Here is a 14,158-nt window from a genome sequence, read left to right on the forward strand (position 1 = left end):
TGAATCACGCGTCGAAGAAGCAGCTGTAAATCACGATTGAAAATGAATGTTAACTTCTGTGAAGAGCAGGATGTTTGAAGCTATAATGGAACAGTACCGGGGACGGCCAGTTTCCCCTCTAGGAGGCCCCGGGGCTTCTGGGCACAAGGTTCAGCAGTATCTCGTGGTCTGGCTTCCATGCGACTCCCGGGGGTGGTATGTTACTCTGTGGGTCGCTGAGGTGCATAAATGAACATACAGCAGACGCATTAACCCGCGGAGCTATCTTGATGATATCCGATCCAGTGACCTACATTTTCCACACATATCGCTAGCAGAAGTTTTACCCCACTGATCGGATCGAATCTGCCTACCTGCATTGGAATCGGAGACTTACAGTTTCCACACAGGTGCATTCACCCGCTGCACTATCTTGGCGGTTTGTGGAACTCTGCTTTTAACTCCCCCGTGAAGAAGTCAACAGGAGCATAGACAGAAGAGGGCCCGATAAAGACGTGTGCATTCCGGAGTGGATACGAATAGCGCAGCAGAAGAACTCCCTCATGCCACGTGGTGTGAGTGTGAATCAGGGGCACAAGAGATAGTGACACAGAGACCACGTGAGGACAAGTGGGGACTGAGTGCGACGCACCAGCACAAAAGTTCCTTGAGACGGGAGTGTGAAGCACTGGCTACAGGAGGACGAGTAGAGACGGAGTGTGTGACTCCGGACACAAGAGAGCAAGTGCAGTGTGAGCGTGAAACACGGCGCAAAATATAACAGACATAGTCTAAGTGTGAAGCGTGTAACAACTGCACAAGGCGTTAATCGGTGGTAAAACTCCAGGAACAGGAGCCAAGATGACCTGTCACCTGTGATTCTGGGGCATAGGAGAACAAAGGAACAGAGTGTGAAACACAGGCCACACGAGAACAGAGGGAACAGTGTGTGAAACACAGGGCACAGGAGAACAGAGGAACAGAGTAGGTAACACAGGGCACAGGAGAACAAAGAGACCGAGTGTGAAACACAGGACACAGTAGAACAGAGGGAACCGGGTGTGAAACACGAGGCATTGGAGAACAGAGGGAAAAGAGTGTGAAACACAGGGCTCATGGGAACTGCTACTGTAAAAATTGAAAAAAGTATGCTTTCGCGCGTCGCAAAAGCTTTCTTGTCTTTATGGGGCCATGTGTTGAAACACATGGCCCCATAAACATAAGAAAGCTTTTACTTCTGCCGGAAAGCGGAGGAGCCCGGCCAAGTGGGCCGGCCGAAAACTGGAAAAGTCTACGTCACACAGTGCTCTTTCCCAATGGCTGGCCACCATTTAGCATACGCAGGCGAGACCTAAAAAGAGCCAATGAGGTGCAGATCTCTACTTTGTGATAACAAAAACAAAAAATACAGTGTTCTCACTGCAGCAAACAAATGTAAAAGTAAATTAACCTTCAAGGGTAATTAATAAATAGCACTTTATAACAGGTTAAGGCATCTAAACAGTAAGTACATGTTGGTGTTTCAACAAAGTAAACATATTAGAGAACACACTGGTTCTGGTCTATAGAAGATTTAAGCGCCATCACCAAAACCTAGTAGGAATACAAATGGGACAAAGTAACCATCCATCAAATGCCACGGTGCTGATGGACTGCTTAGCCATTCAATGTCAAACCATGAAAAACATGCATCGCATACAAGGGGTGGCCTGAAGGCCATTCTTTATCTTCTTACTGTACTTTTTTTGAATAGTGGAAACTGAAGAAACAGAATTACATTTTTAAGAGAAGGTAATCTAACCACTACCACAGATATGAAGAGCTATTTTTAATAGCTATTAAGTGCAAGTATACTGCAGTAATTTCCACAGGCACATATCGCTTTGTGACTTACCTAGTATGGAGGCCGTTGTTTTCAGGCATGTTCCACATCTTTGGTGTGAAGTTAACCAACTGATTAGTGGCCTTCAGGATTGCCAGCCATTCGAGATCATACTCTAGTCGGTCTTCTGGCTTACTAGGGTCATGATCGATGTCTACCACCTATAAGAGACAGTGGCGGAAACCACAATTAAATTCCAACCATAAATGTCAAAAGTGGCAACTAAATGAATATTAGAACAAGTAAAAAGCAATCACATACACACAGAGCAGATTTCACTTATTTGGATTATATGTTAATGATCGCACTGTACCTGCAGGAAATCTCGGTGTGGCAGGCATTTGTCCAAAGCTAAAAACTTAGTAGATTTTGTAAGTTCATTACCACTGTTGGTCTGAAAATGGAAAACACAGCATTAAATAATTTGCAAACCATTACCCATATGTTTATCTAAACAATCATTCTGTTCTCAATGAAAGGCATAGACAGACATTGATTAGATAGCACTCCCATATGCCACAGGAATTTTTTTTATTAAACTCAAGTAGAGGTTTAGATATTTACGTCAAGGATGTACAGTAATCATGGCACTTTACAAGTTACATATACCACGGTTTCTTAATTCCAAATGTTTCTGTTCTAATACAATTGCACTACTATGCCACCTTATCTCCTTTCCCCTGTAGCAGTACATTTCTAAGTGCCCTTTGGTCAGCACGTAGAGCCAAATACATTTTGCAAGGATATTATCTGTTTTAGCACCTCCAACATATGCTGGGAGAGCTGCCAATTAGGTACAATCTACCAATCCAGATCGGTTTCTTGTACTCTAAAGATTACAGTTTAAGATCAAATGTAAGGCCACTACAGTGGTTAATTTCAGACACAGAGGTAAACTAGGTGAACTCATTAGCATAAGCATTTCTGTCGACACTGCTACAAGGAACTCGCACAGCGTATGGATAATATAGAAACAAGGATTTTTTTAGCACTGTTTGACAAAGGGAATTTGAGCTATTTTAGGATTTTTCACTACTATTTTGAGGTTCTGGGAGGGGTGGTCGGACGGGGAGGATACGAGGTGGGGAAAAAGCAATAAAGAAACTTCTTTTATCTGGGGAGCCACAATACATTTAGGCCCTAAAAAAAGACAATAGCACACCCAAATTTAGTGATGGGCTACCATGCCACCTACTCCTCCTTACTGCTCATGCAAAGCCCAGCAGTGTCAATACAAGCATATTACGTGGACGTGCAAACTGTTGATGCAGTAAGAATGTGGGCTAAACAAAACTCTTCGAGCGGGTTTTCCGTGGATGAAATTTGCTGTTAAAACACAGAAAATATTCCTGCACAATTGGGTCTTAAAGATCATAAATCAGTGCCAACATCCACAAGCCAGGTTTTAGGTTTACACTATATGAAAGATAACAGGTCTATTACACAAAATCACTCAATACCTGGAATAGATTATTCTTACATTTTAATCAAGTAATAAGCAAAACATTCTATTTTGGCAAGTAAACCAGGAATGAATCAAACAAACATATTATACATTTTAATAATAAATATATCTTGAAAATGTGATTTGAGAGAGGAATTGCTAAAAAGTATTGTATTATCATGCAGGAAGTTATAAAGTGAGATGCTTACCCAGAAATGGGCCTCCTTTAACCTGTAGCTATATAGGAAAAATTATGACAAGAACCAGGTTTTTAAGTTCTTCTGAAATTTCAGATGGTTTGTATGCTGCTTACGTTCAGTGCCTACAATTCTAGAGTACTGCATCCTTCCTAGGGGAAGGATCTCATGACTTCTCATTTCTTATATTTTTATTTGGGTTGTCAGAAGATTATTTGTTGCCCAATTCAAGGAAGATAACAGATGGTTTTTACTGAAGTGCTCTATCAGGAATGTAAAACCCCGTCCTTAATCTATTTTGAACATGATGCAGATCACTGTAAAATGTATCCTTTGCTGGACAGGTAACCAGTACAGTTGTCAAATTGGGCTTGAGACATGGCTGAATGTCCTAAGGCCCAACAGAGTTCTGGTTGAGGCATTCTGAATGCTTTCCAACCTCCGAAGTGTTTTTTTCAGCAGTCCTGTAAAGATCAAATTTCTAAACCTGGTGTAGAAACAAACAAAAGTGTTCCCTACTAATTTCTGTGGAAACAACAGAACAAGGACAGGGACACTCCAAGAACGCTCATGTGATAAAAACACACCTTAAAAACTACAACTACCTGCTTGCTGAGGTGTGAATCAATTAAGAGTTCTCTAAATCCATTAGACAGGAACCACGGCATGTAGGTGTCAAAACAGTGCAGATATATATATATATATATCTATCAAATATTTTTGGATGGGCTGTTCTTTTATGTAACTTCTATAGCTGTGTGCAATTGTGTACTTTATGTATCTATGTGCTCTGTGACACGTTAATGTAAAATGAAATATTCTGTATCTCTGTAAAAGGACATTAGCACTCCCTAAATTATAAGACTCATCTTAGGGAGTGCTGAGGACTTGAGTGCTACATTCCATACATTGTTTGAGGAACCAACTTAATCCTATCATCTTTTCATAGAGGATCAGCGAAGGAAAGTCAAAGCGTTATTTAAGTAAAGCTTTCAAGGTAGAATGTGGATTACCTGATGTTGCATGAAAGCCGCAAATTTAACATGTAGATGCGCAGCAAACCAAAAAGTGGGCTTTAAGTGCTGCAGGAGCTCAGATGCGGCAGGACTGCCCAAGGTGTTTGACTCCACTTCTTGGCGCAGAAAGGACTTCATCTTGAAGAGTTGCTTTTTGTTACCATAATGATAGATGCTCCTAGGCCAGTCATGTGACAGGAAGATGTCCATAGGCTGCTTTAGCTTCAAGTTTAAATTACAAAACCGTGAAAGTTTGGTGAAAAGACAAGAAAAAGGGTTTCCATGAGAAAATGTCACACTAGAAGATATGTCCAACACAATCAAAACCAACCAACATCTTGCAACCATTCACATAACAGCTAGTTAGAAGAAGCAGAGCACATGTAAAAAGAATTACTAAAACCATGACGGTGAAAGCAGCCCAGGAAACATTTGCATGCTCTCAAAAGTTCAAATAATTTTCCTAATACTATTCAGAGGGTGTCTTCATCCTAGGTCTTCGAAAAACATGTTACTCGACAAACTCTGCTGGGATTATGATCAAGGCCTCAGGCAGAAGTAGATGTTATTCTTAGGAATATAACTTCAGCATAACGGGACAACCTCATTCGAGATCGTTACAGACCCTTCCATCCGTCCTGTACTTTTCTCCTTCAATTAACTGACTCCATTGATGAAGTTCAATGACAGCACAACAAGACTACGAAATAAACTGCATTAGACTATCACACGTGAAGGAATGGAAATATTGTCAGTAATGACCTGGAGGAAGGTAGTCACCCTACCTTAACTGCTCTGCAGAATGATCTAGATCCACTGACCCTAGAAGAGTGTACACTATTCCAAGCTCTAATCTCAAGAGAGCCCTGTAATGCCATATAGATGTATAGCAGAGAACCATTCGCAGTTATAAAATATGAGCTGCTGCAAAACTCAGTTTAAACCCATCCTAAAACCCATTTTCAATCCTAGTGGAAAATCACTTGCTACAATGATTCCAACCGATTGGACAGCCGGTTTTTTGGGGTCGGGGCAACAGGCAGTGACAAATACCAATATTCAGAGAATTCCTCAACCCCTAAAAGGAAAAGGACACCAAAGGGCTTTTCAATGCCAGCAACATATCAGGAATTCTTCGAATTCACCTTTTCCCACCATGGAAATGCTTACAACAGGTGTATGAACACAATGCTAACTGCTGCTCTCTTTTTCAACAGCTTATTCATGCATACACATCGGGTGTCCAAAAAGATGTCCATGCACAGGCAGGAATGCAACAAAATCCTTAGAGCTTTTAAGTACATATCAATTAAGCCGATAAATTGAGTAAAGGCTGGGACTGGAGAAATTAGCCATAAAGAACAATTCTGTGGAATCGTTTACGGCATAGTTGCCACATGCCACCACCAGGTGTACAGATATGTATGCCCCCATCAGACTTTTGGTGATGTGGCATTGACAGCCCTCTCCCCTGCATCTTTAAACCTAAACCTGCACTTGTACCAGTATGTATTGTGAGCGTGCCTAACTAGTTGGACCTGGTAACCTGAAGCCTTTGAAAATGCACGGTTAGATTTGTTGACCTCATGTAACAAAACCAAATTAAAGTTTCCTAAAGCAACACATGCATCTTTAATTTTAATGTTGTAAGTTACATGCAGATTTGTCACAGACACCCAATTAAGAAATATAAAATAGTAAATTAAGTCTCCTGCCACTGCAAAGTCGTAAAGCGACTATTTGAGTGCCATATTTTTATATTAAAATACAGTAGAATAGTAAAGGGAAGGCAAAGCATTATCCACCAAGCTGCCATATTTAAAATCCTTTATGACCATTCCCAGACCCACAACCAATTCCCAATCCTAAGATTCTTTACCACCAACCTGTTTCAATTTGAATACGTCTATGTTTCTCACATGATAGGCACTCCTCATGGTCTGCTGGTTGTACGGTGGATATTCAAAATGGCCTAAAAAAGAAAAGAAGACTCAACTTGAAATGTGAACACAATTTTGAGCTGGCAAACTTACTGAAGTGCTCTTAATCACAAGAGATGATGCTATGAAGTTAAAAATGGTATGTACTATGCCTAGCAAATCTCAAGAATGTATGAGCCAGATAAAAAATTGGTAATGATATTTCTGGTGAATACTACATCTGCACGCAGTCCTTACCGTATAACTATCATCCAGGCGACGGACTACATCTGGAAACATTTCTCCCCAGCAAGAGTTCTTCAGTGCCAACAGATGGCACACTTGGCTCCAGCTGCAGCTCTGACTGCCCACGATGGGATGATCGCAGCCTACATATGTTGTAGCCTGGTGCGCTAGCGCTAGTTCCTGGATTTTATTTTTGAAGGAGCAATAGCTAATCAAAGCTTGCACATCGGCACCAACAGCTTGTTAACTAGCAACAATAACAGCCTTATGAATGAAACTACCTCAGAAGGGGAGAAGAAAGGGTGATGTAAATTCTCTGTGGAAGACATTGTATCCACCAGAAAGAAAATGTTGCTTATCCTGTAACCACCTGTTTGGTAGAGTGTAGTGCGGTAAATTCACATGCTCTGCATACTCCTGCCATTTGGTGTTGGGTCTGGATGGTTGCAACAGGATTTTCTTCCATTAAATGTTCACAAGACCGGTTGTGACGCCACCTTTTTTAGGTCGAGCCTAGGCAGCAAGTATGCGCTGTCTTTGAGACATGCGGTATTCACTCGGTGGGTTTGAACACGCCCAGCACTTCTCATTGGTTGTTTACTTGGGCTTTTAAAATTCCTTTGCTGTAGGTGAATAGTTACATTTGTCCCACCCTTTGGCTGTTTTGTTCCCACCCTGGAGACTGACCCTGCTACATGGATCTGTTCACTATTTGCCATATGTTTAGTTTTGATGCACTTTTTATTATTATTTATTTAGCTGTGGTTGCAACTTTGGCTGTGTCTGAAGTCTTCCCGTTTCCCATGACCAACGCGGCGCTTTATCTTTAAGTATGACAGCTGCGCCTTTCTTTTGATTTGCATGGCACGGCTCGCCCACCTCTATTTTTATTAATTTGGAAGAGACTAACATATTTTTACTCAGCACTGTGCCCGTTTCACAGGCACTGCACTTAATCTACTTGTTCTATGGGTACAATAACATGGTACACGTTAAGCTGTATCGTTATTTTGAATCCATATCACACGAATTACTGCTCTACCATCTGGAATGCTTTCTCTCCCACCCCTCCCCCACCCCATCAACAATGTAACATCTTTCTTGTTACCCCAGTTACCTGGGATGTGCTTTGGGTGCTTTCCCAAAAGCTTCGTCCATGGAGAATTCAGTGCTTGTGAAAGAACCAGAAGAATGCATAAACCCCATAAAACGCGATGTAATACCGATGAGATGGGACGCTCCTTCTTGTTCCTGGTGCAGCTCATTTAAAAACAGCGCCTTCCAGCACCTTACGACGCTCGCAGCTGCCAGTGTTTGCCGCTGTGGTTCCCCCCGTGTATGGGGACACATACATGAGTAGTTCTTTGACAGGCCATCTAAGCTTCACCATCCCATTTTGCGTTCTCACGTTGTATTAGATTTTTGTATTTAAGAGGAGTATGTAACTGTTTATATAGGAAACGCAGAAAGTAAGAGCGGCTGTGTGTTACGAGATATTCCTCTGGTTAGAGCTTGAATGCACCTCACCGTAACTGGAGGTCAAAGAGGGACAACACAAATTAGCTGTTCTGTCGGTTGGCACAGCAGGAGTATGAATCGCTGCTGTGTTTGTACCACTGTTTGTGTTTAGATTTAGTTCTGTATTGTACTCTGTCACAGGTGGGTCTCCTGGTGAACTGAATAACTGAAACATGTATTCCAACAAAGAAAACTCATATCTTTTTTTTTTAATCTGATGTTTATATTAGTTGCCATCATACCGAGAACAATTCCAAGATTTGGGAGTGTATCCTAAAAAAATACTAGCCACCAAGGCAATCACATCGGAATTGTGGGACGTTGGCTGTCCCGGACGGTTTTACATGGTGTGTTTAACATTACTTCTGAATTGCCGGTTGCAATGGACACCCTCGTCCGGTCCACAGCACGAAACATACAACAGAAGGAACAGGCTTCGTTTGGGGGCACATTAACAATTCACACTAGTGCCCCCTCCTAAACGTGCAAAAAATCTGCACTTTAGAAATGGTTTAGTCTGGGTGTGTGTATACATTCTGCAATTGGGTTAAGTATACATATTAAGGACAACAGAAGGACCAGACCTCGGAGTGGGGAATTAGCAGTTCTTTCACAATCCATCACCAATGCGGTTTACTGGCCATTACAAGTTGAATGTTGCACTGTTTGCAGTTAGCGGTCGTAGGCGTGCACCTATATGCTCCCTACCAGACTCCTTATCTACATGTTCCATCGCTAACTCAGAGGCAGTTTGACGCAGCAGTGATAACTTCCCCAAACAAACCTTATGTTTATGTGCACAAATACACCAACAAAGCACATAATTATATTCAACACCACAATTACACAACATACATTCTATCAACACCACAAACTTCAACAGCACACCACATAATTAAACTCCACTGCATAACACTCCACAACACAAAATACCAATCAGGTTACACTCCATGCTACACAATCCCACTCCACACAATTAAAACACTCAATACCACATAATTCCACAGTACACCATATAACTACACATTCACACCACACAATGACAACGAACAATTCCAAACCAACACATACAATTCCACGACAAACTGCACACATCCACTCCACAGTACATAGGTAAAACACATTTACAACAGCGATAGCTTGAACTGTTTTTGTAGGCACAGCGAGAGCCGATGCCGAGACTCGGCCCCAGTTCCAAAGTCAACAGCTTTGAGTGTTACGCCAAACCCTCTCTCCAAATTTTGTTGGGCATAGGTGTCAGTGTGTTTGTCTGGAAGTGGCTGGGTTTCGTAATTCACTTTATCACTTGTTTTCCTGTAGTCGCCCTGAGGGGAAGGGGGAGTGCCCGAGGCTGTAGCAGTTCATGAACTGAGCGGTTAACGCGGACCTCATGTGTGACCTTGTAACATCCCAGTTTAGCCACCGCACATTTTGGGAAGAATATCAAAGGGTGTCTCAAGTTGGGAGACTGCAACACCCCAGAGGTGGCTTCATGCCATTGAAAGACTGCCGGCAAAATAAAGCTACGTCTGGAGAATACCACTACACATCAGCATGAAATACCAAAGCTAACGGGTGCAGATTCCAAAGTTTTTAATTCATCAAAACAAACTGAAAAGTGGCACGACGTACAAAGCTATCTGCAGTGTTTTTGTTGGTAATTATATTATATTGCAATTATATAGCGCTTACTACTCCGGCAAGGCATCTTTGCGCTTTACTATGTCTTTCATGCTCCCTAGGAACAGTGAACACGAGCACTGGCTCATCGCCACCAATGCCTCCTTTTAGATGGTTGTGAAATTGCCCCATGCTCTCCTTATTTCATATTGATACTTTATGTAGGAGCCATTAATGCGAGTAGGCACTCAGGATGATGTGCTGCATGGCTAAACACTTATATGGTCCCAAAGGCGAGACCTATTGGCTATGCCAATGCTTGTTCCTCAATGCACTCACATTCACTCCACATCAAATAAATAGGGGGTGCACTCGAACAAGTTCCTGAAGCATGGTATCATGAGGTTAATTTACATGCATTTTGTCATTTTAAAGCAATCTCTCTACCGTCGCTGGTGAGGGGTCTCAACTGCTTCAATAAGTTTTGTGCGGCTGCTAGAGTTTGTGGGAAATTAGTCTTTTTGGTTATCACTTCCAGACAGAAGGTAGGAAGATCACATATGGTGAACTGAGGTTGGTATCAGCACATATTAGACACATGGCTCAACATCCAGAATGTATACTGATCCGTGTAGGTGGACTTGGTAGAAGTCTTCCAAGTTTTACAATGAAGTTCATGCTTAAGGCCTCGGTTTGTGGCATTTGGGTCAGCAGCCCACGGCCAATCTGACTGGTGCCAAAACTTTCAACACTACATTCAATCCATCTATCATTGAAAACTTGCTCCCATAGTAGATGGCTAGAGGGCACTTCGCCTGCATTACTTTTAATTATTGCTAATCTAAGTTACATAGGAGGAATAAATATTAAAATATTCCCTTCAGAAGTCGGGTTTTTGTACTGCACTGCTTGGAGGATGCTGCCCCATCTAAAAACTCCATCTCTTTTCAATCTTTTTGCCATTTATGATACTTCTCTGGCACCACTTTAAGAGATTTCATACATGAACCAAATAACCAGGAATGAGGGTCACATAATCCTGTTATTTAAAGCGCTTTGAGGGAGGATACATATGGTCCCAAGTACCAACACAACCAGCAGGGTAATGTACTGTACTGCAGGCAACCCATCCTTCAGAGAGAACTTAATGTGAGTTTTTATCTGGTAGTATATTCTAATCACCTTAAGTTCATTATTACCTCAGCTGGAATGTATTTTTCTCCTGAATGAAATGTAGGAAACACTTGTTGCCCTGCCAATACTTTTCTACAGTTTTCCACTATAAGTGAATCTACAGTCCACACAACCACAAACCAGCCACACAGCCAAGATAACCGCTTAACAGATAAAACTTTGGCAGATGTTTTTCCTGTTTATGGATGATTTGAGAAGAATTTTATCAACAAAAATAAAACAAATCTTCATTTTAGATCAGGGTCGGTGTATTGTACAATCAACAAGATAAAGTGGTATCAGTCAGCAGAGCTTGATTTTGTGTAGTTGACATTTACCTTTCTTATAATCGTGAGATTTGAAAATTCCAGACAGACCGCCAATACGAACCCCACGATAGTTCACAACTCCAGCATAGCCTGAAAAGTTACAACAAACATAAAGAAGGTTTTAAAGAGTAGCTCATTAGGAAAAGCTACAGAATGTCTCTCTGCATTTTAGTATGCAACTCTTTTACAGAAACTTCTGAAATATGTCTTTTTGAAATCACTTTCAAAGTCAGTCTCTAACAATCCTATTGTTCAGTACTCAACAATTAACAAAAAAGTGGTCAATACTGGCCCACCCGATATGCAGGTTAACTCAACGGCATATATTTGTCTATGGAAAACATTTACTCTGTGTTTTTAAACAAGCGTACTTTGCACTTACTTGCACTCCACGGACCTAGTTGCAGCTGGGATAGCACCAGCTCAGCTGATTCGAGCGTCGTTGGAGGTGGAGAATCGCGCTGCGGCCATCGCGCGCTTGACCCCCCAGACACGCCCATTCTCGAGGCCACGCCCATTCCGAGGCGACGCCCACTTCCCCGACCTATATAAATCGCAACATAACTCTAACGCGCCAATCAGTTGAAATCCTCCTGAGGCGGAAAGCCGGGAGAACTCTGGCCGATTGTTTTTAAAATTGTGATTTTACTCTGTGTTTTTAAACAAGCGTACTTTGCACTTACTTGCACTCCACGGACCTAGTTGCAGCTGGGATAGCACCAGCTCAGCTGATTCGAGCGTCGTTGGAGGTGGAGAATCGCGCTGCGGCCATCGCGCGCTTGACCTCCCCCAGACACGCCCATTCTCGAGGCCACGCCCATTCCGAGGCGACGCCCACTTCCCCGACCTATATAAATCGCAACATAACTCTAACGCGCCAATCAGTTGAAATCCTCCTGAGGCGGAAAGCCGGGAGAACTCTGGCCGATTGTTTTTAAAATTGTGATTTTACTCTGTGTTTTTAAACAAGCGTACTTTGCACTTACTTGCACTCCACGGACCTAGTTGCAGCTGGGATAGCACCAGCTCAGCTGATTCGAGCGTCGTTGGAGGTGGAGAATCGCGCTGCGGCCATCGCGCGCTTGACCCCCCCAGACACACCCATTCTCGAGGCCACGCCTCCCGCCCCTATTCCAATGCGCCTTCCCCGGACGCGCAGCGGGCGAGCGCAGCGGGCGCGCCGGCATCGCGCCGAAGTCGCGCCTAAGTCCAGCCCGTCTGCGCCCGTCCGCGCTCGACCGGGCCTAGGGCCAGACTATATGCCTGTCCCAGCCGCCTCCAAGGTAAGCTATTCCCGCAGAGAGCTCCTCAGCCTTAGACCCACTAAAAACAGCTCATGTCTGGCACTACACGACCCCACTGTCCCTTTTCGCCGCTGTGACAAATGCAAACCAGGCAATCTCTCCCTTCCTAAACCCCCCGTCCCTCCCCCTGTCCTTAAAATCTCGACCCTTAACTGCAGATCACTTCCCAAACATGCCCTGCTTATCAACCATCTTATTGTCGACCTTAAACTGGACATACTTTTCCTCACAGAAACCTGGATTACGGAGCATTCCAACGCTGACGTCGTCCTAGCTCTCCCCCCGGGCTTCCTCATCATGTCTCAACCCCGTCCCCTAGGTAGAGGAGGTGGATTAGCCATTATCCACAGGGAACACTTTATCTGTCGATCCAAAGACTGCGCGATCCAAGACTCAGAGAGCTGCCTCTTCACGATTCAGCTGTCTTCGACGAACTCCCTGTCAGGCCTTCTGGTTTATCGGCCGCCCGGCCACTCTGGCCCCTTCACAGCCGCCCTCCTGGAAACCGTTTCCTCCACGGCACACCTGACACCTAACTTCCTTATAACAGGCGACCTAAACATCCATCTCGAGGATCCCCTTGACACTGGGGCAACCGACTTTATTGACGACCTAGCGGCCTTGGGTCTGCTTCTCGCCAACTCTGAACCTACTCACACGAAAGGGCACCTTCTCGACCCGGTGTTTTCCAACATCCCTTCCCTCCTTTTCATTAACTCCCAACCCCTCCCGTGGACGGACCACTTTCTAGTCACGACCCATCTCCCTGGAGCTTTCAAAAAGCCTCAAAAACCCCCCACCTTCACCAGAGACAGAGCGTGGGCCAGACTCTCGGTGGAAGATTGGTCCACAGCCCTGGACGCTTCAACCCCCAGTCTTTCTGAGGACCCCTCCACCGCCGACTCCCAAGTCAGAGACTGGATATCCTCCACTCTCGATAATCTTATCCCCATAAAAAATCGGGAGATCAAAAACAGGATAAAAGGCCAGGCCCCCTGGTATACTCCTGACCTCAGGGATCTACGCAAAGAGTGCAAAAAGGCCGAGAGGCAGTGGAGAAAGGACTGGCTCCACAGTAACAAAGACCTCTACAATAGTGCAGTTAGACGCTACAAATCAGCTCTCAAACTTGCTAAGGCAGGATTCTATGACAACAGAATACAAAACGCCACCAATTCCACAAAAGAAGCGTACCTGATTGTCAAAGAACTCCTCAACATTCCATCAGCACCCACCGTTTCCCATGCCCCCCCAGACAGAAGTAATGACTTTGCCTCCTTCTTCGACTCTAAAATCTCGCGAATATTGGACTCTCTCCCCAGCATCACCCCCCACATCTCCACTGATACTGAGGTCTGTATCAACAGCCCGCGGCTGTCCTCCTTTAGAGCAACCTCCCTCATTGAGGTCTCCGCCACGTTAGCCAAAATGAAAAGCGGCTCTCCTCTTGACCCAGCCCCGGCCAGACTATTAAAAGCTGCCGCCCCCAGTATAGCCTCCACCATCAGGGATCTCATTAACATCTCCTTGC

At 43.8% G+C, this 14,158-nt stretch overlaps 1 protein-coding gene across 1 annotated transcript in view; it reads right to left on the reverse strand.

Annotated features, from left to right (window-relative positions):
• The window catches only part of DBR1 (debranching RNA lariats 1), a 77,814-nt gene that overhangs the window by 39,147 nt on the left and 24,509 nt on the right, over nucleotides 1-14,158 (reverse strand). Inside the window, exons 4-8 of the mRNA XM_085648671.1 lie at nucleotides 11,333-11,413; nucleotides 6,405-6,490; nucleotides 4,516-4,740; nucleotides 2,175-2,255; nucleotides 1,874-2,022 (exon numbers count right to left, since the gene is read on the reverse strand). Of these exons, the coding sequence (XP_085504797.1) occupies nucleotides 1,874-2,022; nucleotides 2,175-2,255; nucleotides 4,516-4,740; nucleotides 6,405-6,490; nucleotides 11,333-11,413 (622 nt within the window). The remainder of the gene's footprint in view (nucleotides 1-1,873; nucleotides 2,023-2,174; nucleotides 2,256-4,515; nucleotides 4,741-6,404; nucleotides 6,491-11,332; nucleotides 11,414-14,158) is intronic.

The sequence above is a fragment of the Triturus cristatus genome, chromosome 3_2, assembly GCF_964204655.1.
Source record: "Triturus cristatus chromosome 3_2, aTriCri1.1, whole genome shotgun sequence".
Lineage (NCBI taxonomy): Eukaryota > Metazoa > Chordata > Amphibia > Caudata > Salamandridae > Triturus > Triturus cristatus.